This window comes from Nannobrachium achirus (assembly GCF_963921795.1).
Source record: "Nannobrachium achirus genome assembly, chromosome: 6".
NCBI lineage: Eukaryota > Metazoa > Chordata > Actinopteri > Myctophiformes > Myctophidae > Nannobrachium > Nannobrachium achirus.
This window is the reverse complement of record NC_137815.1, coordinates 72108748-72134396: the sequence shown is the minus strand read 5'-3', so window position 1 is coordinate 72134396 and position 25649 is coordinate 72108748. Positions and strand designations below refer to the sequence as shown.

At 41.5% G+C, this 25649-nt stretch overlaps 1 protein-coding gene across 1 annotated transcript; it reads right to left on the bottom strand.

The window, feature by feature from the left end:
* Positions 1-244: 244 nt before the first annotated feature.
* On the bottom strand, positions 245-25649 carry LOC308287458 (protein SSUH2 homolog). Its single transcript, XM_080728630.1, has 12 exons — positions 25551-25649; positions 12915-13010; positions 12211-12295; positions 10689-10818; positions 9620-9683; positions 7557-7681; positions 6157-6219; positions 5977-6068; positions 5498-5590; positions 5140-5245; positions 4063-4170; positions 245-1505 (listed from the first exon to the last, which is right to left on the bottom strand). Exons 1-12 carry the CDS (start codon positions 25573-25575, stop codon positions 1371-1373), a joined length of 1122 nt encoding a protein of 373 aa, XP_080584756.1. The 5' UTR covers positions 25576-25649; the 3' UTR covers positions 245-1370.

Below are 25649 nucleotides of genomic sequence, written 5' to 3'. Positions count from 1 at the left end.
TACTTGTTCACATGTTGTTTTGATGGACATATTCTGTTTGCTTGAGATGAGATCCCTGTAGTAAAACATAGAATTGTTTTATAGATTTCATAAAGTTAAATGATGAGTAAAGCTTCACTTTAACCAGTTGTTCCTGTTGAGGCAGTGATATGCTGGTCAACTTTTAATAATGATAATAAAACATTATTTGTATAGCACCTTTCATGACATGAAATGCAGCTCAAATTGCTTTACAGAGCAGAAAATGAAGCACAAGTGCTTATTATAAAAAAGATACACTTGAATACAATAAAGCAATACAATAAAAACATTTAAGAACAATTTCAGAACAGTGTGGACGTCAATAGCATCAGAGGGATTTAAAAATTCAGCTAAAAGCAAGAGTAAAGAAATAGGTCTTGAGCTGTGCTTTAAAGCTATCCACAGAGGCTGCCTGTCTTAGGTGTAGTGGGAGTTTATTCCAAGCTGTCGGTCCAACTCTGTTGAGCAACAGTATCCTGGGTATCTCAATGTTGTTGATTATAAACTTGAATTTGAAGGCGATTATTACATATGGCTTTACTTCCTATGGAATGAACGTTTACTTTATAAAGAGTCTTCTACTTCAGTGGTTCTCAAACCTTTTCATGTAAAGGAGGGGGGGGGGGGCACGGTGGCCTCAGCTAGAAGGCTACTATGGCATGGATGTTACAGTAATACCTTGCATGTCAAGTGAACACACATACGGATTGTCAAAACAGAAACAGACTGTCAGAACACATACAGACTAAAGTCAGTCAGACTACAATGGTAGACATTTCTGCTTGGTACAGCTACTTATTAACAGACATACAGTATAAATGTATGTGGATATACAGTATGAGGATATACTACATTTAATACATGATTTATCCATGATAATAGCTTTTATAAAAGGATAATGAAAACGTTCATTGTTTCCTTTGTAAAAAAGAAAGAAAAACTAAACCAAAAAAAGTACATTTGATGTACAGTACTTGAAAATGTAGTGATTGGAGGTTGGGGTGGGGTGTGTAATCCCAAACCATGACCTCTAACATTAATATAAACAAAAACACAACATGAGTTACAGCTGGCTGTAAGACAGAAACACACCCAGATGACACATTTCAGTAAAAAATGCTTTGGATTTAGTTTTACCATCTTCCTTGTAAGCAGACGCGAGCATCTGCCCAGACTAGACATTGACGTATTTAGTATATCATTGTACTACGTATACTGTTCCTATTTGTCTTGGTTTGGTTCTCGTACTCTTACTCTCATCTCCTTTGATTTATTCTCACGGTTGTGGCTGCTAAGGACACCTGGATTACTCTCCAGGGATCAATAAAGGTCTTATCTTATCTCACTGCTTATAAAATAGTACAAGCTGAAGGGTATTTGGCCGTGTAGACTTTGTTCTCCATTCCGTAGACAAAGTAGTCATAATCCTTTCCACTGTAAGAGTAGTGGGCATGGGTCAGAGGTACCAGCTCTATGGTTTGTCTCTGGACAAAGAAAGAGATACAAAACAGACATTAGTAAGCTTGGAACCAGAGGTACCGTATTCCATTTGCAAACACATGCACCAATCTGATGACAACATGAGAATGAGAAATAAGAACACCGAAGCAAATTGAATGAACACATGTAGCAGAGAAGGCCTGAGCCTAACATACTTTTCCCCTTTGATTAAGTAGTACAGACATGGGTTAAAAAATCCAAGATATTCCGTTGGTGCCGTCACTGCCGTGACATGTACCAGGTTTCCTTACGGGGGATGTTGAAGGTGAGAGATGTACTGTAGCTCAGTAATCCTAAACTGGCCTTTAGTCCTTTAGTATAACCATTAAAGCAGTCTCTGCTAATATCAATGTTTACAGTAGGATGGACTTGTTATTGGTTGCACCAACCAAACTTGAGCCTCGTCTTAAATTACATCTTAGAAATGTGCTTGTGCTTCCATGTGAATACACATGTGACTGCTAGTCACAGTCACATTACCAAGACTGGCACTGCTGTGTGTGTTGCTAGGATACACTGTTAACAATCTCAATCATCAGTGAATTTTGTTTTCAGATATTTAACCACTTGAACCGTCGTTACCTAATAAACTTGACCGTTCACTCTGTACTTAGTCTGCTCTTTTTCCCCTCTACACCAAACCTCTTTGCCTCTACAAGCTCACAATGCCTCGCGCTGCGAGGCGTTGTGACTGTGAGCTTGTAGATCTGCTATTTTGGGCTACAGTTCTCAGAATATGGACACTAGGGTTCAAGTTGTTAATATAAAAAGGATTGGAAGATTTGGAGGACCCCCTGTAGTAACTCTGAGGACCCCCTAGGGGTCCTGGACCCCCTGTTGAAGGGCTGATCTAGGATGTTAGTGTAGTGTAAGGAAACATGTCTGATATCTAGGGACCAGTGCCATCTCTGACACCAAGAGTCCAATAAGGGAAAACCTCTGATATCTAGTCCAATGTACGGAAACATCTGCTTTCACAGGAAATAATATGTCACTATGAAGTTTACATCAATAGCCCCATTTCCACTGCAAGGCGTAACCAGAACTTTCAGGAACCTGAACCGATGTTTTTGGTTCTGTTTTTGTTTCCATTGCGCACGGCCCGGTTTCAGACGAGGTTTTTTTTTCGGTCCTGCTCCTGAGGTAGAAGTTCTGGGAACCAATGGGAGGGGCCAGTAGTGATGCTGCTCTTTTTTTGGGACCTTCCCGGGTAGGTCTGGTCATATGGAAACGTAAGGAGAACTTCATGGCTTCTTGAAAGTTCTTGGTTCTGGAAAGTTCTGGTTCCAGTTCTGGGTCGGCCCTACAGTGGAAATGGGGCTACGGTCTGCACGTGCTTGTCATGTGTCCTGTCTCTGTGTTTGTGTTGTGAGGGTGTGATTGATACCTGCTGCAGGGTGTGTTTATGTTGTGAGGGTGTGATTGATACCTGCTGCAGGGTGTGTTTATGTTGTGAGGGTGTGATTGATACCTGCTGCAGGGTGTGTTTATGTAGTGAGGGTGTGATTGATACCTGTTGCAGGGTGTGTTTATGTTGTGAGGGTGTGATTGATACCTGCTGCAGGGTGTGTTTATGTAGTGAGGGTGTGATTGATACCTGCTGCAGGGTGTGTTTATGTAGTGAGGGTGTGATTGATACCTGCTAAAGGGTGTGTTTATGTAGTGAGGGTGTGATTGATACCTTCTGGAGGGTGTGTTTATGTTGTAGTGAGGGTGTGATTGATACCTGCTAGGATGTGTTTATGTAGTGAGGGTGTGATTGATACCTGCTGCAGGGTGTGTTTATGTAGTGAGGGTGTGATTGATACCTGCTGCAGGATGTTTATGTTGTGAGGGTGTGATTGATACCTGCTAAAGGGTGTGTTTATGTAGTGAGGGTGTGATTGATACCTGCTGCAGGGTGTGTTTATGTAGTGAGGGTGTGATTGATACCTGCTGCAGGATGTTTATGTAGTGAGGGTGTGATTGATACCTGCTAAAGGATGTGTTTATGTAGTGAGGGTGTGATTGATACCTGCTGCAGGATGTTTATGTTGTGAGGGTGTGATTGATACCTGCTAGGGTGTGTTTATGTAGTGAGGGTGTGATTGATACCTGCTGCATGATGTTTATGTAGTGAGGGTGTGATTGATACCTGCTGCATGATGTTTATGTAGTGAGGGTGTGATTGATACCTGCTGCAGGGTGTGTTTATGTTGTAGTGAGGGTGTGATTGATACCTGTTGCATGATGTTTATGTAGTGAGGGTGTGATTGATACCTGTTGCATGATGTTTATGTAGTGAGGGTGTGATTGATACCTGCTGCATGATGTTTATGTAGTGAGGGTGTGATTGATACCTGTTGCAGGATGTTTATGTAGTGAGGGTGTGATTGATACCTGTTGCAGGATGTTTATGTAGTGAGGGTGTGATTGATACCTGTTGCAGGATGTTTATGTAGTGAGGGTGTGATTGATACCTTCTGGAGGGTGTGTTTATGTAGTGAGGGTGTGATTGATACCTGCTAGGATGTGTTTATGTAGTGAGGGTGTGATTGATACCTGTTGCAGGATGCGGCAGGTGGAGCTGAAGCGGCTGAAGTGGTCACTAATGGTCCTCCTGGAAACGTCACAGATCTCCTGATCTGGGAACCCCGTGATGGGGTACACCTGGGAGGAGATGGGGTGGAAATCAAACACAACTGAGCTTTAAAAGAATTTCTACCACTTTTTGTGGTCACACGTTCAGATACTGGATTCTGATTGGCTTAAAACAGTGGTAAATCAGTCAACAACCTTGAGTTGGCTCATGGACCCCACCCACTGTTGTGTTGCAGTTGAGTAACTAAATAACCTTGCAAGTTACAACTGTGTTTTATTTCATTTATATGGTAGAAGTGGTAGAAAAGCAATTTACCATTCCACTCCCTCTCTTGGTAAATGGCTTACATATATTCAAAGATGCAGGTGCAAAAATGTTTGTGTTTTTTCCAAAATAGAAGATCTACAAGCTCATAGTGTGGCACTCTTTGCTGCGCTACGAGCTTGTATATCTGCTATTTTTAAAAGATTTAGTGCATGTTCTAAAATGACGTCACACTGAGTCTGTGCTGCAGGCAGGCAGTCTTTTTAACTTATCAACATTAAGACAGATAAACTAGTAAGACGCCCTAAGGGCGAGGTCGCGCTGAGACCACAGGAGACTGATTCCCAGACATGGGCTTAATATTGATGACATCAGGGATCTCCATATATGGGCATAAAAGGGACAAGGACGACCATATATGGAGCGTGACATGAGGCGTGACTGACCGACTGACTGACATGAGGTTTTAAACCAAAATGGCCTCATATCAGCGGATAATTAATTTATACAGCTTTGTGTGTGTGTCCTGCAACTCTGCTGTGTGCATGTCATCTCATCTGTATGCTTCTAAAAAAATATATAGTGGACGGTAAAAAATATATTATTGATTATAAAAATCAATCTACAGGGAAAATAAATGAATAATCAATCCCTATTTTGGGGGGAAAAACACTAGTTACATCAGGTCCAGGTAGCTGCACAACCCCATGTTCTGTCATTGTTCAGCCAGCGTCACTTTTAAGAAGAGAACATTGAGATGTTATCCATCCTACCAGCAGGTTCTCATCGATGAAGAATGGATCTCCAGTCACATTCTCAAACTTCTTGTCAGGGAAATCTGGCTGGCGGTCAGGAACGAAGTCAGTTACGTTGTTCTTCCTGCATGCACATGTGAATACGTACGCACACACACACACACACACACACACACACACACACACACACACACACACACACACACACACACACACACACACACACACACACACACACACACACACACACACACACACACACACACAAGAGGAGAAAGAGAGGAAGAGGGAAGATGATTGAAAAAAGTATTAATGTGTGTGTGTGTGCGTGCGTGCGTGCGTGCGTGCGTGCGTGTGTGTGTGTGATGACACATACCATGTGACAGTGAGTTGAATGGAGTGGAGCAGATTTTGGTTGCCATGACAAACAGTACATTCTTTGAAACCATGGCCTCTACAGGAAATACACCTAGAGAGAGAGAGAGAGAGAGAGAGAGAGAGAGAAAGAGGAGGGAGGGAGGGAGGGAGAGACAGACAGACAGACAGACAGACAGACAGACAGACAGACAGACAGACAGAAAAGATTGTTTCCAGACAGATCAAATGACTTTAAGGACCATACCACACCACTGGTATGTTTAAACCCATTGACGACCAGTATATCATTACAACATTAAAATGTCAAACATTTTACAAAGCATACTTTTTGTTTCTGTGATTTTCGAGGAAGCCATTTGATGCAATTAATTTAAAGCTGATACATAACTTTTTAAGTCCTACTTGAGACCCAGTTCTCGCTATGTGGGAGACCAAAAAATACAGACCAAACTGTCCATCCTTTAATTTCCTCCTTACCTCTTGTGACCTCTCCCATGACAGGAGCTACAGCGCTGCCTCTTCCCATGCATGGTCTTGTGGCCGCTGCCGTGGCAGAATGTACAGCGCTTCTGTGGACACAGAGAGTGAAGACCTTTCCATCAACTAGGGCTGACAACCAACCATTCACCTGCATACAAACAACAAGGTGTGTCTTACATTCCCCCTGCCGTGACACATGACACAGCGAGTTCTGCCACAGCCATGGCACTTGTGACAAGTCTGAAACAGAAAAAAATAACACAACACAAATAAAACGTGCAGCCTGAATTGACAATAGTGTGCAACAAAATATAACGAAATGATTTGTTTTATTTTAGAAAGAATAATAATACATTATAATAAAGTCTTTTAAACAATGCTACATGTCCCCATTCAGTAGAGTAAAATATAGAGGGTATGCGCGTGCATAAAGTGAGTGGCAAATCGAGTGGCAAAGTGAGTTTAATGTCGTTTAACATTGTTTAATGCAATCAGATAGGACTTTTCTGTTTGGATGTAAGGGCTGTCAAGGCAAGAAAGTATTTTTTGTCACTCAGTAGTTCCCACATAACTTCCAAGGATGATGATGGTGTCACGCGCATACCCTCTATTTCAGGGGTCTTCAACGTTTTCAGGCCAAGGACCCCTTAGTTGAGAGAGAAATGAAGCATTGTTTGACAGCACAATCATCAGTGTATGTTGGGTTCATGTCAATATGTGTTTTCAGATATTTAACCACTTGAGCCGTCATTACCTAATAAACTTGACCTTTTACTCTGTACTTAGTCTGCTCTTTTTTTCCTCTACACCAAACCTCTTTGCCGAAAATAGCCGATCTACAAGCTCACATCGCCTCGCAGCGCGAGGCGTTGTGAGCTTGTAGATCGGCTATTTTTGGCTACAGTTCTCAGAATATGGACACTAGGGTTCAAGTTGTTAACTCATTCTGAGCCCCAGACATTAACGGATTATAAAGTCCAGAGTGCCTCACTCAGGGCCCGTTAACGGCCATACTCTTATTTTGAAGGCCAGAAGTCCACAGCGCAATCACTTCCGGTCTGACGTCATCGGGTCCTGCGCCGGAACCGATCCTTGTCCACGTGGAGTTGTGTAATGGCGGACCGGGAGCTTTTATAACTGTGTAACATAAGCGAGCATCTGCCTCCATCCTAGCTTCTAAAGTGTAGTTTTGAGATAATGGACATTAAAGATGAGATCCCCCGTCCACCTCAATGTTATGGATGGGACTATTTTGTGCTCGTGGAGCCGTGATGATGCGAAATCAGCGACGGATTCCGTCTCCGGACCTCCGGCCATTGTTCTCGGTAATGTATCCGCCGTTACAGTAATATATTACTTTTCGCGAGATATCTCGGGAATGGCACTACAGATACTCGAGTACATTTCGCGAGATATCTCGGGAATGACACTAAATCGGTTAATATAAAAAGGATTTGAAGATTTGGAGGACCCCCTGTAGTAACTCTGAGGACCCCCTGTTGAAGACCCCTGCTCTATGTGTATTGTAACTTTACAAAGGAGGAGTTACAAAGGAAGAGTAAATATGTGCTCAGTACCTTTACGAAGGAGGAGTGGGGCACGCGGACCTTCAGCACGGTGTCAATGTACCTCTGGGGGACGGTCACAGGAATGTCCCAGGGGGGCGGGCTCATGCCATACTGAGGACCATCCACTGGCTGACCTGGGGTGCGTTAGGAAATGTGCAACAGGTGTGTGCTCGGTTTAGTGAGTGCAGGGGGCGGTAACGTTGTGGAGTGCATTCAGAGTGGCTTATTTACAAACGACCAGTTAAGGGGCAGCTGTGCGCTTTTTGAGCGGTGGTAGACCGCTCCATAGCATGGCCGTGTGTGTATCCGTGTATGTATCCGTGTATGTATGTATGTATGTATGTGTGTATGTAGCCTGAACTACCACTCAGTGACCAGAGAGGGTGCTCTTGAGTCTAGTCTGAGCATCAACTGCAATACTCTCTCTCTCTCTCTCTCTCTCACACACACACACGCACACACACACGCACACACACACACACACGCACGCATGCACACACACACACACACACACACACACACACACACACAACCACCGCTCAGTTCACACGGGTGTGATTTTTTCAGTCTGAACTCTGAAGGAAAACTCTCTGAAGAGCAGCAGTTGCTAACGTAACGTTGCTATTAAAAGGTAATTTAAAGGTGTATTCAGTGATAATGAAAGTGGCCGGGGGTCATCTTGTCCCTTACTGGCCTTACAGCGTGGAAATGTTTAGTTTTTTATAGATGTTTTACACCATTATAATGTTCTCGTTTTGACAATTAGACCCAATCACTGAATATCGGTAGGCCTACGTCTCCAGCTTCAGGATATGTATGATACTGATTTACTACCAGACTGTGGCATTTTATGAGTTCAGTAGTTTACAATCCAGGCATTTAGCAGACGTTCTTAATTCAGAGCGACTGTGCTTCTCAAAACTTTTATTTTGACCATCATCACTAAACATCATAACATAACTACGGCCATACTCTACCCTGATTGGTCGAGGACTGCCTGGCCACCTCTGAAAACAGAATCTAGCTATGCTCACAACACGGGCCATGGTGGAAGTCCTTATATGGTCAGCACACATTCTAGTGAGGAGAATGAATGGAAAATGTACCAATTATATTTTTATTTGAATGAAATACAATCACTGAATATACCTTTAAGACACTGCCATGAAAATCACGCAGGGACGCACCACACTGCCAAACCCCAACTTCTGAGTAGAGTCGCTCAGTGCGTGCACTGAGCACACCTCGGGCGCAGCGTACTGGATTTTCGAACGACAACGCACCAAGTGCAGCGAATAAACAAACGACAGAATGGTACACCAGTGAGTTGAGTGTGCATTTCCGAACGCACCCCTAATGTCACATGACAAGACATCAATCATTGCAGAGGTCTTTTTGTTGTGAGCTCCAACTTCTTAGTTATAACCACTGTTGTTTTTGACAGCACATTTTGATGTAGTTTTAGTCATAGTCTTTTGAATAAAATGTCATTTAGTTTTAGTCATAATTTAGTCACCTGAAAAGTTTTAGTTTTAGTCTAATTTTAGTCGACTAAATATCATAAGATTTTATGGCGACTAAATCTACAGTTGATTTAGTCAACTAAAATGTATTTTGGCAGGCCTTGATGGCATCGTAATGACCGATTTTACACTTGAGAGCAACCAAACATAAAATTACTCTCTTCTCCACTAGTCCCTCCCTAACGTTTTAGTCTAGTTTTTATTTTGTTGACGAAATTGACAATATATTTAGTCATCACAGCTTAGTTTTTATTTCGTTTTTATTTAGTTTTCGTCAGTGAAAAAAACACAGTCGACAGACTTTTTTCGTCATAGTTTTAGTCGACAAAATCAACACTGGTTATAACTAGCAAGCACGGTGATTTGGAGGTGTTCTGACTACTCTTCTTCCATTGAGAAATGTAGACCCCTATAGCTGTGTTGGGTTGGACACAGATTTTACTTGTGATTCTGGACTGGTTTATTGTGAATAAAGTTATTTTAAGCAGACAGCCGTAGACAGCCATAGCCATAATTACCTCACAGTTATGGGACCAATCAGCATCTTACCTGGGCAGTAGGGTTCACACTCCCAGGCACTGGTTCTGGTCTCAGTGAAGGTCTCCAAACGGTACTGTAACCAACAAGACAAAACACACTGAATGAACCGTGCACCACCATTTGGATTTTTTGTTTATTTGCCGTTTCTGGGACAGACAGTGGAATAGCAGAGAGAGGGAGGCAGCGTTGCATCAGTGCTGTTGGGTGGAAACCTTGTATTTACTATTTATGTCCAAAACCATTACTTTTCAGGAAATGGGATAAATAACCTGTATTCCAATGGATTTGTAGTTGTAGTGTTAATATACTTTTCATTGGTCCAATATTTATAAAACCCAGAGACACACCTAACCACTTAAAAAAAAAATCTAAAATAGCAGACAGTGCGGCATGTTATGGGCTTTTAGATCAGCTATTTTTGCTCCTTTAGCGTGACACTTACACAAAGAAGTATGATAATATGTCTAGCGAGTGTGGGCTGAATTTGTGTGTGTGTGTGTGCGTGCATGCGTGTGTGGACATCTGTGTGTGTGTGTGTGTGTGTGCGTGCGTGCGTGTGTGGACATCTGTGTGTGTGTGTGTGTGTGTGTGTGCGTGCGTGCGTGCGTGTGTGTGCATATTCGGCTCTAAAAGTGGAGTGTGTATCGGCCCTAAGTAATGATCTAAATATTATACTCCGGGTTATAAATAAAAATGCCCCCAGATTAGAATGTACTGGAAATGTAAGAATTAACCCAAAAGACAAAGGGGTAAAATATATTGCTGTCCCAGGTTACAGTTCCCACAGTGTAGGGAACCCACTATCTATTATGATAACTGCAGACGAATGGCTCTCAGAGCATCCTTGTCCAGTGCAATTAGAACAGTGGTTCTCAAAGTGGGGTCCGGGGACCCCAAAGGGTTCCAGGGGGTGCCCAACAAAATGATTTATAGTTAGGAACCAAATGGGACCTTATGTCTGCAACTCTAAGAGAGTACAAATGGAACCAAAGAGACCTGTTTGGTTCCATGTGTACACTCCAAATTGGGGAACCTTGAAATGACAATTATTTGAGAATCACAGCAGCAGAACACGTACCCTGTAGACGGTGACTGGTTTGAGGTTTTTGAACGTCAGGTTCCTGGCAGGCTTGGAGCTGTATTTCCATTTGGACTCCACAAACTTCACCAAGGCTTCTCTGGCCGCGTCCTCTGACAGAGTGGGGACCCTGAATCAACACAAATCATCCCGGCACTCCTTTTAGATCAGATCCTCTTTGAAACATTTTTACTGCGGAAAGAAAGAAGATATTAAGGATATCTGGAGAACTGCTCATATGAAGCACACACTTCACACATGACGGGTGTATTGTTAATAGGAGAATGGATCGCACGATCGGTGCGATCCATTCTCCTATGAATACATGTTGATCTAAAAGGACACCGCACCAGTCAAGTCAGAGCGCGGTGGTAACCAAAAAGTCTATTCATTGGGTGTATTGTTAATGACACACAAGTGCAGTTGAGTGTGAGTTTTCTTTTTTTCCTTTTTTTTTCTAAAGTTTTTATCCCACGATTTTGTAACCCATTTTTCACCCAGTGCCAATTGCCCAAGCTGTAATCATGGGCTCTGCTCTCCCTCTGCCAACCTGGGGAGAGCCCCGAACTGAGCTCATGCTTCCTTCAATGCATGAGGAGTGAGCAGGCCGCTTCTTATCGCCTGACAGGGGGGAGCTTCCCTGGTTGGACGTAGTGCGTGGAAGGAACACGTTATTCCAACCAGTCCTTTCCCCTCCATCAAGCGCCCCAGCTGACCAGGGGGAGGCAGTATAGAGACCAGGATTACTGCATGTTTTTGTGAGGGTATCTACCCTAGGAGACACGGGGAGAGCATGCAAACTCCACACAGAAAGGCCCTTTCGCCAACCCCACAGCGTCCCCTGGCAGGAATCAAACCCAGGACCTTGTAGCTGTGAGGCGACAGTGGTACCGTGCCCCCTCGAGTGTGAAGTTGATGGGATGAGCGCTTCTCCTGAAAACACTGGCACTGCAGTAGTTAAGGCACTAAAAGGTAGTAATAATGTTATACATGTATGATCATTATTACTATAACAATAGTATATGTGACTGAGCATGACACTGGGGCAGTCATTTCGGAAGCCACTACTTTAGACCAGGGCTGAAATTACTTTTTTTTTAATTTTATTTTTTAAATGTGACAAAGCCACAAAAGCATGTCATAAATATCAGGCTACATTTCACTTAAACGCCAGAGCTTAACTCTGCATGTAAATAAGACTTTTTTTAATTAATGTGAGAGATCGGGACATAATTCTGTTGGTCCTCCCAAAAGTAGTATTTCAGCATGGCATCATTCTATAAGCCATATCTTCAAATCTGTTGGGTCAATCTCCACAACCAATATATCATTTTGTAGCTATGATTCCCAGCTTTCAAATGAAATGAAAACATGAAAATGAAAAAAAAAAAAAAAAGATTCAATGACTAGCCGTCAGCCGCGCTGGGACACATATTATTAAACAAATTGTGTGTGTGTGTGTGTGTGTGTGTGTGTGTGTGTGTGTGTGTGTGTGTGTGTGTGTGTGTGTGTGTGTGTGTACCTGACATGGGGCACAGTTGTGTTCCTGTCCTGCTCTGGCTGGGGGGTGTAGGCAGGAGGAGGGGGGTACAATGGGTTCTCACCCTCTGGACACACACGCACGCGCACGCACGCACGCACGCACGCACGCACGCACGCACGCACGCACGCACGCACGCACACACACACACACACACACACACACACACACACACACACACACACACACACACACACACACACACACACCGCACGCACGCACGCACGCACGCACGCACGCACGCACGCACGCACACACACACACACACACACACACACACACACACACACACACACACACACACACACACACACACACACACACACACACACACAAAATGTGGGTAGTCTCACGTGGCCAGACGAGTGGAGATATCCACATGCCAATATGTTCTGTAGGTGACATCTAAATTCAATGTTGGGCCTAAAAACTATTTGACGTCTTGAAGACTTTAGGGTGGTCCTTCATATTGGCACGGAATCAGGATTTGTATTCAAGGCAGTGGACCTACCGGTAGGTCTGTTAGCTGTGGTTTTCCTAGCCCTACATTGAAGTTAGATGTCACCAGACGTATTGGTATAGGTGGAGAGCTCCAATTGTCTGGCTACGTGAGGCTACAATGCAGAAAACACAAGAAAGAACGCAAGACGAGGCAGAGAGGAAGAGACGAGAAGTTGAGAACTTGCCTCCTCCTCCGATGCCCTGGTAGCCATGTACATTGTCCAGCCAGCCAGGAGGTGGCGCTGAAGGTCCCTCCTCTGGGATGTTGGGATCAAAAGCGCCTGTAGAAATGATAGAGAGATCATCATTATTTAACTGGACATTCATGATGTTATTCTCACTACTAATCTAAGAGAGCTAATAGGCCCACCCTGGCCCACCCTGGCCACGCCAAGAACATGATCAACTCATTGACAGCTTTCTGGTCCGGTATGGAGCCACAAACCTAGCTGTGTGGGATGCAGTGCACGTTAGCTCATCTTTCAAATAAATAGTACTTTAACTATAGAATAAATGTGAGTGTACTGCAGTAAGTACTCAAGTAAGTTCTTCGCGTGCAGATAGAAATGCTTGTGTAGTCATTTTATGCAGGCCACATCCTTGAATGTGGCACTTAGTCGAGGGTTTAGTTAGAACATCTGGGGACAGATCTTTCATGGTTCAAGGTCTCTTTTTAGAGCAGAGAGAACAGTGTATTGTTTAAGGCGTGTGAAACACCCAGACACAGTTTTGGTTTGTTTTTTAGTTTTTAATCCAAAGAGTCTAAAGAGGAAAGTTGACAGTGAAAACAGTGCATTCAAAGAAGAATGGAAGGGTCCTACCCGGCCATTGTTGTCCATACCCTGTCTACAGTACGTACGTACAGTGTGTGGACTGTCAGTCAGATATTGTCAGTTATTCACAAAATAATTTGACAGGCCAGATATTAACGCTGGCAGGCCAGTTCTGGCCCATGGGCCACCTGTTGCCTACCACTGGTGTAACGTTATGTCCATGTTTTATTCTAACTCTGGCAAGACCCAGTGAAACCAGGCTACTTGATTTGGTATTTATGTGGGAGAACAATAACATTGCAGCGCCCACATACATGCCGAATCAAGTAGCTTAAGTAACCACAGATAGAATACCCATTCATTTTTCCCATTGATATTTTCGAAAATATTTATATAAATTATTTTAAGCCTGGAACCAAGCCATCCAGCCTCCGGGTGAATCATAACCATAAAATATTTGATTCTGTGTCAAAAGTATTACAAGTTAGAGGCCTGAACCAGCTACCTTCCTGCCATGTGGAAGAGACTGGTGGTGACACATGGTTACTAGGATTACCACAAGAGAAATAGAAGTTGGTTGAGTGTTGATGATAACTTGTCCAACTGGCTCTAGCATTGACTAATTGACTATGATGACTGATATGCTTAACCTGACTGCGCCCGATGATGGCAGCAGTGCGTATGCCTGGCTGCATATCGCTCTGCTTACCTTCATCTGGGATCCCTCGGGCAGACCCGATGTAAGGGGCGGGCCATTTTTTCAAATTCTTTAGCAGGTGATTGGATGTGGCCGTCTCTCTATCACAGTCTGGGAGTGCCAACTCCAACCACTCATATTGGCCTGTCTGCATCCACGTGGTCTGCAATCAGACTCTATTGGCTCAGAGCCGCTCAGAGCCCGCCCGTAGCTGCCGCTGATTGGTCCGGCCCGGGACTTTACGAGTGTTATCAACTCTCCCCGAGAGATCTCAGATGGTAAAGTAGGGCGGTAGCCTACGCACTACTGCCACCATCTGGCTCAGTCAGGTTATGATATGCTTGCGTCCTGCAATGAACCGGGCTGCGGTCTGATATGGCGGCCTGCGTTTAGTCAATTTCAAAATCGCATGGGTTAAACAATTAAACCAGAAACGAATAATTAACCAGTGTTTGATCTATAGCAGGGGTGTCGAACTCATTTTGGGGTGAGGGCCGCATTGGATGAAAGGCGAATTGATGAGGGCCGAACCAGTCGCGGATCGGATGGCATGCACACTCGCGCACATGTTCGCTCTTTTTTTCTTCCTGTCGTCTCAGCCACTGCTATAGCTAGCAGTATAGCAGTATATCATTTTACAAATTGTGTTCATTAAGTAAAATAGCTACTTTCATTATTGGTATTACAGTTGCAGTTAGGTACGAGAGATGCTATTTGTTTAAAGGAGTAGTTCATCCCCAAAATGACTTTTTCTTTCTTTGATTACTCACGCCATGGAGACTTGAGTTCAATAATATATTTTTATTTTATTTGTCACATTACTAAGACAAAAATTTGATAATAGTACATTGATTCCGGATGGGGACCCAAATGCATTTGTAAATGGCTAAAAAATATATTATTGATGCAGGACAATAATTATTTTTATTGTATTTTATAATAAAAAGAATAAAAGTAATGAACAATAATGGCATATTCAGAAAATATCTGAATAATAAAACTTTTACATTTTATTATTATTATATTTTTTAAATAAGTTATTTTCTTAACAACATTAATTTCCATGTCTAATATGTGTAATCTTTGAGTACAGTTCGAATATTGTAGGTATGTTCAGGTATTATTCATAGCCAGACCCCCCACCCCATTCCTAGCAATGCTGTCATCTTCAAAGAGAGAGAGAGAGAGCTGGTCACTTAACATTCCAATCAATCAACTCAATCACTGCCAGGTGGGAGAAACCTAGCCTGCAGTGAGAAGGCATTAGTTAGGTTAATTCTTAAAACAATGATACCTCTTGACAGGAATGGGCTAGAGACTTACTTTTTTTTCCTAAATGCTCAGAAATGTATGCTCTACAAGCCTGGGGCCGGATTGAATCATCTCGCGGGCCGGATCCGGCCCGCGGGCCGTATGTTTGACACCCCTGATCTATAGGCTTGAAATGGTTTTAACCATCATGATGACTTAGTTACAGGTATCATGGAGTCATCATGTAATTATGTTTATGTACAGAGGCCACACCTTAAGGCAAGATAAGGCTTAAGTAATGTATACAGCAGATGATTGATGAAATGTATACAATGCACAATGCTCAAAAGACTGTTATGCGCAATTCTTGTCTCATTGTGTGACACATTGTCAGCTTTTAGATCACCTATTGTTGTAGAATGCTTGCCGTTATTTGCTTAAAAGTGTATATTAGTATTAGCGCCTTATCCCACATGCAAGAATGTAAATAAAAAGGCAGTGGCAAAGTTTACCTGCTCCTATTCAAATGCATCAGTGGTGCACGCCACATGTGTAGGGTACATGTAACTCTCATGTACACGTGTGTCAGTCACCCAGCCAGGCATTTACTGTAGGTAGTGGCCATGGCCTCGTATTGGCACCACTATAATGACTGAATATTAAACGGTGTTGTTGGCATTAACATGTGTTATCTTGAGTGGCTCATCTCTTATGAGCCACTATGTGGAATGACCTGCTGGATCAAATCAGATCAGTAATCAGTAATTATTTTTATTAAAACAAGAATTGACACAGTCAATATAAAATCTGTGTGCTCGTTTTAGTGTTAAAAAAAGTTTGAAAAAATTTTTTTTTGAAAAAAAAAAAAAGTTTGAAAAAAAAAATTAGAAAAAAAAAAGTTTAGGTCCAAAAATGTGTTAAAAAATCGACCTGATGGTGGCGCTATATGGGACAGATCCATGTCGATGAGATAAGTGTAGACATACTGTGTAGCGATTTGTGTGATTTTAGGGCAAAAACTGCAGGAGCAGTATTCAAAAATGTGTTTTAAAAAATTTGGCGGGGGTCCCTGGAGCTGCGGGGGTCCCTGGAAGGGTGGAGGTTGTGGATTGGCAGACAAGGATTGTGTGTGGAAAATTTCACATGGATAGGGGCAAAAAAGTGTGATGTGACGTGACAGACAGACAGACAGACTGACGGACAGACAGGCGGTGGAGGTTTTCATAGTAACTGCGACCTGACGGTCGCAATTATAATCATTAGTATTGTTTATTTTAATTATTATTATTAAGGAACTCTAGAAATCTCAGTTGGAACTGTTACCCCAGTGACCCGATGCTGGATAAGCGGTTGAAGATGGATGGATGGATGGATGGATTATTTTAGAGTAAGCTACTTTATTTACCATTATTGTGTACTCCGCCACATGGGGAGCAATCTTCAATTCAATCTTCAATTCAAAGAAGCTTTATTGGCATGAGAACACAAACGTTTACACAGTGGTGGAAAAAGTACCTACATTTTTATAATTAGCCCTATTCACGACCCGCCCACTCAGCATCCCCCGGGTGCTGAAGTCACATTTTGAAGGGGTAAAACCCTGCTAAGCCTATAGAGTTAACACAGAAATCGCAAATTTAATGCAATTTCCGAATAGTAAAGTATAAAATACGGCTAGCATGATCAAGAACACAAGATAGTAAAAGGCACAAAGCATTATAATTTACTTTACCGTTCGAAATAATGATTTGTTGGCTTTAAGTCCAGCTATTTCTGTTATAGTTTCCCCTTCTAAATTGATGTCAGCACCCGGGGGATGCTGAGAAATTTGCTGAGTGGGCGGGTCGTGAATAGGGCTAATTAAGTAAAAGTATCAATTCTGCAATGTAGAATCACTCTGTTACAAGTAAAAGTCCAGAATTACAAATGTACTTGAGTAAAAGTACAAAAGTATTGGTATCCAAATGTACTTAAAGTACCAAAAGTAAAAGTACAAAATGTTTGAAAATAGCAGATCTACAAGCTCACAACACGTCGCACCGCAATGCGTTGTGAGCTTGTAGATCGGCTATTTTCAAATAGCCTTGGTATAATTTGGGTCCCCATTTTATTTATTTTTTGCATTGTGAGCTTTTAGATCGGCTATTTATAAAATGTTTGCCTCTATCTTATATTATTTTACAATTAGGCTAATGCTTGGACATTTTTGATAGTATAGTTTTAGCTTGTTGATTACTTTGGTGCAATAATGGTATTTTTTTTTCTTTTCTTGGGGTAATAAAAAGGTAATTTTCTCAAGTACTGTACTTATAAGTACAATTTAAGGTACTTTGACTTTACTGGAGTATTTCCAATTTTCATTACTTTTACTTCTACTCCACTACATCTCAGAGGCAAATATTGTACTTATTCCACTACAATTATTTGAAAACTTTACTAGTTACTTTGAAAAGTATAGCCTACATAACCACTTCAGCCATGGCTATTTTCAAAGGATATTATTTGGTAACATGTGATACAGAATAATTGTGCATAATGAGTACTTTTACTTTTAGTCCTAAGTGTAGCCTATACTTTTACTCAAGTACATTTTGAATTCCGGACTTTTACTTGCAGTATAGATACTTTTACTTAAGTAAAACATTTGAGTATACTTTTCTCACCACCGTAGCAGCTGCAGTGTAAAGACGTCACGTCTCTGCGCCTGTGGGGGAACACGTTCTGTGGGGGAACCCTTTTTGGTGTATCACCTGACACGCTGTGCCACTATGGTCAGAGAGCGGCCCGGTGCTACGCTAAAACTCAGGCACCCATTGAATTCTGTGACCATGTGCGGTCGCACAAAATGGATTCAAAACACACACTGTTAGTTCTATCGTCTGTTGAATAGTCTAATATAAGTCAATTTTCCAACGGCGAGTGAACGATTGCATTCCGTGTCCTTCATGGATTTTTTTCCCCCTGGCTGTCAATGTTTTTATTGTCCAACACGTGTATGATTCTCTCTGTATAATAAACATCTGGTTGCATAACACAAAGAATGATAGCCGATCTACACAGCTGCAGAGTCTTTCCTCTCTGGCTCCCGTTTAGAGATGGGACGTTCGAGAACGAATCGAGTCTTTTGAACGGCTCTTTGAAATGAACGATGGGATCCGGTTCGCAGTAAGGAGCCGTTCCTTTCTAAATGAACAGTTGTGGGGAAAAGTAGGCAATTCCTTTACATAAGTACAAATATCAATACTGCAATCAATGTGGAAATACTCTGCCACAGTAGAAGTTTGGATTGTTAACGTACTTTCCTTTACATAAGTACAAATATCAATACTGCAATCAATGTGGAAATACTCTGCTACAGTAGAAGTTTGGATTGTTAACGTACTTTTATATATATATTTATATATATAGGGGCTGTTAAGTATGACATCATTTTGTAGGCAGAGGAGAATTTCTGGCCCCAGTTTCCATGAATCTTTTTACTATTTTTACTATTTACACATTTTTCTTCTCTTTGTTGTTGAAAGGAAAGTGTTAGAATGATACTTTAGTCGTTATTTTTTAGTCGTTGTTTTTTGAAATAGCGAGGGACAGAAAATGCTCTGGGGGCAGATTCTCCTCTGCCTACAAAATGATGTCACGGCTTAAAAGCCCCATATATATACTTTTTATTGCAATGATTTCAATTCATAATTCACATTTTATGTCCATAGTTGAACAGTTGTGGGGAAAAGTAGGCAATTCCTTTACATAAGTACAAATATCAATACTGCAATCAATGTGGAAATACTCTGCCACAGTAGAAGTTTGGATTGTTAACGTACTTTCCTTTACATAAGTACAAATATCAATACTGCAATCAATGTGGAAATACTCTGCTACAGTAGAAGTTTGGATTGTTAACGTACTTTTATATATATATATATATATATATATATATATATAGGGGCTGTTAAGTATGACATCATTTTGTAGGCAGAGGAGAATTTCTGGCCCCAGTTTCCGTGAATCTTTTTACTATTTTTACTATTTACACATTTTTCTTCTCTTTGTTGTTGAAAGGAAAGTGTTAGAATGATACTTTAGTCGTTAATTTTTAGTCGTTGTTTTTTGAAATAGCGAGGGACAGAAAATGCTCTGGGGGCAGATTCTCCTCTGCCTACAAAATGATGTCACGGCTTAAAAGCCCCATATATATACTTTTTATTGCAATGATTTCAATTCATAATTCACATTTTATGTCCATAGTTGCAATAATTTTCTTTTCTTTTTATTTATTTTTTACATCTTTTTTAAACACCACCACCACAAACACCCACCACCTACATAACACAATTAAAAAAACATGAAATAAAATAAAAATAAAATAAAGAGGCTTTTTTTGGAAAATACAACATAAAATGGACCGCAACAAAAAGAAGAGGGGTTATGTGGGCACGTTATCCTTATTTATGAATGTTAATGTACTTGAGTAAATGTACAAAAGTATGGGTATCAAAATATAGTAGAAAGTACTCATTATGCAGAATGTCCTGTTTCACAGGTTTTCCCAATTAATAAAATGTAGAAAAATCATTTGAAAATAGCAGATCTACAAGCTTGTATTTTCAAATGGCAGGTATGTACCTATATATATGTCAGAAATAAATGTATACAGGGTTGTATAAGTTTTTTGTTGTAATTATAATCAAAATCTACAAAGTAAGTAACTATAGTAACTAGAATGAGCCAGTCTTTTGAACGGCTCTTTGAAAGGAACGGATTCCAGAGATCCGGCTCACTTCAAAGAGCCATAAATCCCATCTCTACTCCCGTTGCCGTTTGTAACCCATAGTCTGGAGTAGCGAACTCGCCTGCGATTGGCTCTAATGCAGTTCTTTTCCCCCCTTCCCCCATTGTCTGGGGGGCCGCGACAGCCAATAGGCAAAAGGTCCCCTGTATGTCGTGCCAGAACAACAAAGAAATGTTGAAATCTGTTACACAGATTTAAAAATAAATAAATAAATAGGAGGTGTGCCAGCATAGCAGCTGGAAAGTGTGTTAATTGAAACATATCAGGGCTCTCTGCTATCCATAAAGTAGAAAATAACCAAACAAGTCAATCTGTCTGAAAAAACACCAATGTTCACTCGTTCATATTTCTGAAACACTGTGTAGTGTGAGTGCATCTCTCCATTCCGACATGTCTCCATTCCGACACCAACCCTATCCCTTACCCTAACCCTAACCTTAACCTCTATGGAAGTGTTGCCACTCACGACAATAAGAAGTCACTGTCGGAGTGGCGACATGTCGGAATGGAGAGAGCCCCCTGTGTAGGGTGGGGGGCACCTACTGCAGCAACAGGTCCAATGTCTGTGTCATTGCAAAACAGTAACACTAGTAGCCTAGGGAGTTCAGGCGAGGTCCCATTTAACTTTGAGTCTTAGAATCCATACCCATGGCTATACAGTAGGCTGGGATATAAAAACTACCTTGCATATTTCCAAGTTTCAAAGACCTGCATTAAGCCTCATCTTACAGTAAGATTCAACATTTCAGTAAATAAACCATAGACTGTAGAAAAATATGGACGATGCGAAGCCATTGGTTTCTATGCAGCGCAAATGGCCCTTTCTACCCCTTGGAATGGGTGTCGCCATCATAGAATTGTAAAGGCATCAGAGATGCTATTGGCTGCCAACGGTCACGTGCAACCGCAGGGATACATGGGAGAATGTGATCGGAGCCTCCCGAAATACAGCACACAAAGAAGAACACAGCCGGCTGGTATCAGTTTAGTTGGCCACACCCCCCGCAACTTTATCATTTATTTTAAAATAAATTGGACCACATTTCGACAAAACGAATATGATGGTGATTTGAAAGACAATTTTTAACTAGCGATAGAAACCATACAGTATTCATGAAAATGTTAATTAAGGTTAGAAAACGAAAGGGGGAAATGAATGGGATCCAATGCAGGGCAATTCTTTTTGCGATCGGCCGGGGGGGGGGAAACAGCGCAACTAGCGGCCAATCATAGGAAGTTTTACTTCCGTATTGGAATCATTTTAAATCGGCAGAGCCCCTGAAACAAACCTGCTCTGCCTACACTAGACTTCCCCCCTACAGGTGCAGTCCTAGATTGCTGCTTGCAAAGGTAGCTCACCATATTTAGCTGGTTGTCTCATCAATGTCTGTTATGTTGACCATTGACAGATTTGAGACTAGCTTGCAAGTAGTCTGGGATCCCTTCACTTTTCGGGTTTTGATCCGGTCAGGAGCGGAAACCACTCTACGTCATGTTGTAGTCCTCAAGGACTACAATTTGTCCGGAAAGATCAAACCGGATTCGGTTTGGTATATGCATCTTTTAGTCCAACTCGAAACGACTGGCGTAAAGACTACACTAGGCTACTCGAGCATGTTAATAGGGATTGGGGAAACAAATGGGGGGAACCAAATCAAAGCGACGCCGCTATTTCTGCTTGTGGTTTCCGCCTAGACAGGATCAAACGAACACCAAAAAGCCTGGTGACGTGAGGTCAGCTTGCAAGTATTCCACAGGTTTTTCTTTCAAGTGACGATGGGTTGTCTACAATTCATTGACAAATCATTTGTCAGCAGCACTATCATCAGTGTTGTGTAAATGTAAACTGAACTAAACTAAAAAGCCCCCCTAGTAGTAACTCTACAGGGACTCCCTAGGGGTCCCGGACCAATGTTGAAAGATAAATAAACTAATGTGTTTATGATTATAATATTACACAATGGTACATTAATTGACATGCTTCCGGCCACACTGTGGAGCAATTAGGCATGTGCCTTGTGTTTTCACTCATTCTGAATGCCTCACAATACAAGGGGGCCTATTCTATAATACATTCTGAATGCCTCACAATACAAGGGGGCCTATTCTATAATACATTCTGAATGCCTCACAATACAAGGGGGCCTATTCTATAATACATTCTGAATGCCTCACAATACAAGGGGGCCTATTCTATAATACATTCTGAATGCCTCACAATACAAGGGGGCCTATTCTATAATACATTCTGAAAGCCTCACAATACAAGGGGGCCTATTCTATAATACATTCTGAATGCCTCACAATACAAGGGGGCCTATTCTATAATACATTCTGAAAGCCTCACAATACAAGGGGGCCTATTCTATAATACATTCTGAATGCCTCACAATACAAGGGGGCCTATTCTATAATACATTCTGAATGCCTCACAATACAAGGGGGCCTATTCTATAATACATTCTGAATGCCTCACAATACAAGGGGGCCTATTCTATAATACATTCTGAATGCCTCACAATACAAGGGGGCCTATTCTATAATACATTCTGAATGCCTCACAATACAAGGGGGCCTATTCTATAATACATTCTGAAAGCCTCACAATACAAGGGGGCCTATTCTATAATACATTCTGAATGCCTCACAATACAAGGGGGCCTATTCTATAATACATTCTGAATGCCTCACAATACAAGGGGGCCTATTCTATAATACATTCTGAATGCCTCACAATACAAGGGGGCCTATTCTATAATACATTCTGAATGCCTCACAATACAAGGGGGCCTATTCTATAATACATTCTGAATGCCTCACAATACAAGGGGGCCTATTCCGAGGGGTACTTTTCATTTCCAGAGTTTCCTTTTAAGCGAGCACACACACTTGTGGGGCTAAAAATATGACAAAGTTAACGAGGTTAGGTCACTCTATACAATACCTCTGGAGCAGGGTTAAAAATATCAATGACAGGCAGGGTGTTTCCACAAAAATACAGCAGGACAGTAAATATATTACATACTATGCACTGTATACACACACACACAAGTAAGCCTACGTGTGAACGAATGAGGGAGACAGTCAATGATCAAATGAGCAAGATGCAAGCGAGCTAGGCAGTGAAAAGAGAGGAACTCAGGAAGGAAGACAGAAAGAGAAGGGAGATGAAATGCAGAAAAAATAATGTTATTGTGAGAGAGAGAAGAGAGAGAGAGAGAGAGAGAGAGAGAGAGAGAGAGAGAGAGAGAGAGAGAGGGAAAGAGAGAGAGAGAGAAGAGAGAGAGAGAGAGAGAGATAACATAACATGCAAGAGAGGGAGGAAAATTGAGTGGGTGGGGAAAAAATAGAGAGCGAGAGAGAGAGTGGAAGAATGGAAAAACAAAGCTTTGTTGATTACAGAACATAACAGGACAATGTATCCAACATTCCCCAACAGCTGCATACTGTTTAAGGTGGGACTGCCTGACTAATGAACCTTCGGACCAATGCCATGGCACCGTTGAAGGTGCTGTAATGTGATATATTTGGTTAAAACAAAAACGTAATTGTTAAAGGGATATTTCACTTCCAATAATAATAATAATAATTTTGTCATTTTATCCTCTAATCAGGCTTTTAAGAGCAACCGTCCCGGTCAGGACAGTTTTTAAGTTGCTTGAGTCAGTATTTAGATATTTGATAGGAGTGTCCCGATCACGTTTGCTCCCGATCCCGATCGCATATTTTTGCTCCCGATTCGATCCCGATCCTTCCCGATCCGATCTTTCGTCAATGCAGTATCCATTCTATCCAAGCTTATTTTTTCACTTAGTGCAGCATTGTATCAAAACAAATTAAAAATAAAGCTCATCAGCTTATACATTTTTTAAATTTATAAAGACAAGGTGTTTCCCGATCTTTTTCTCCCGATTCTGATCTTTTGAAATCGGCCCCGATCTCCCCGATTTCCGATCTCCCGATCCGATCGGGACATCCCTAATATTTGATATCCATTTTATCAGACACGCCCCTTCCTGTAGATCGATTTCTCAGAGCGACATCCATAACTGCGGTGTCAAGCGGCCTCTGCTGTATTTTTATGGGCGTGCCTACATCGCTGTTTGCAGCTACACAGCAGCGCTCTGGAAAAAAGGTCTATAGAAAACCCATTGTAACTTCAAACTCCATTTTAACCATGACAGATTCTTTGAAAACAAAGTCCTTGGTTCTTGTGACTGATATTGTCCTTTAACATGTTAAAGCCCTATTCTGATAGTAATCATCAATGCTATATATAGAATGTTTGTTCAGTAACAGGTGTCTTCACATTTTCAGGTGGGTTGCCAGTTTCAATTCATCAGGAGAGACCTTTTTATCAGCTTAAAATGTATAGTGTTCCAGCTCCAATTTTGTCTGCTATTTTTGCTTCATCACTTCTAAAGTTCTAATTTCACTTTTACTATGAAAACCTGTACGTCAGTGAGTGAGTAGTCTAACCTAACGTGGACATTCTATGGCCCCGACAGATCTCATCGGCTCCTCCGGCGTCTCGGAATGGACGCGGCTGGGACATGACTCACACACACACACACACACCCAGCCATTGCAGAATGGCTCATTTCATAATCATATTATTACATTGTAATTACTCTAATTAGAAATGCTCATCTCTCTTTAATGTTGCAGCTGGTAATGGTGGGGATGATGTTAATTATTGTATCTGCTGCTGGGTAGCTTAACCAACAATAATTGATCACTGATCAGCTAATGTATGTTTTGTAATCTAAAATTCCAAAGTAAAAAGCTGTAAAATAATTGTACTGGAGAGTACACTTCTGAGATGTAGTAGGCCTGCATGCAAAACCCATTCGGCAGCGAGCTGTTTTGAGAGATATTATATTATATTATATTATATTATATTATATTATATTATATGGGAGTAAAAACATTTCTTCATCATGTAATCTAATAGAACAAAGCGCTCCACCCTGAAATTAAGTTGCAATCAATTATTAGTTGATCTAAAGTAGCTGAGAGAGAAGCTTGTATATAGACTTCTTCTACTATAACACGCACGCACGCACGCGCACGCGCACACACACACACACACACACACACACACACACACACACACACACACACACACACACATTCCATTTCGTATAATAAGCTGCAATACACGAGTTTATTAGTATATCATAGCCTATATCAGGCGCTTCAGTCCTTTTCAGCACTACTATTATTACTATATCGCAGGGCGTAGCTACAGTTTCTATAGGCTGCAATCATACTATAACTACAGATAGTGGTGGGATTCTATGCTACTCACCCAGATCTTCGTCTTTATCGACCATTCTTCAGGTTGTCGTATAACTGGTGTTGGAACTAAAGTGAATGAGATCTGATCAGCGTTGCTACTACTGTTTAA

What these genes read in the sequence shown, in the direction of transcription:
- LOC308287458 (XM_080728630.1), bottom strand. Translation starts at nt 25,575, where the DNA reads ATGGTCGATAAAGACGAAGATCTGG. An exon ending in AACCAGTCACCGTCTACAGG is followed by an intron (nt 9,684 to 10,688) that starts GTACGTGTTCTG and finishes TGTTGGTTACAG; the next exon opens with TACCGTTTGGAGACCTTCAC. An exon ending in GTGTGAACCCTACTGCCCAG is followed by an intron (nt 7,682 to 9,619) that starts GTAAGATGCTGA and finishes AACGCACCCCAG; the next exon opens with GTCAGCCAGTGGATGGTCCT.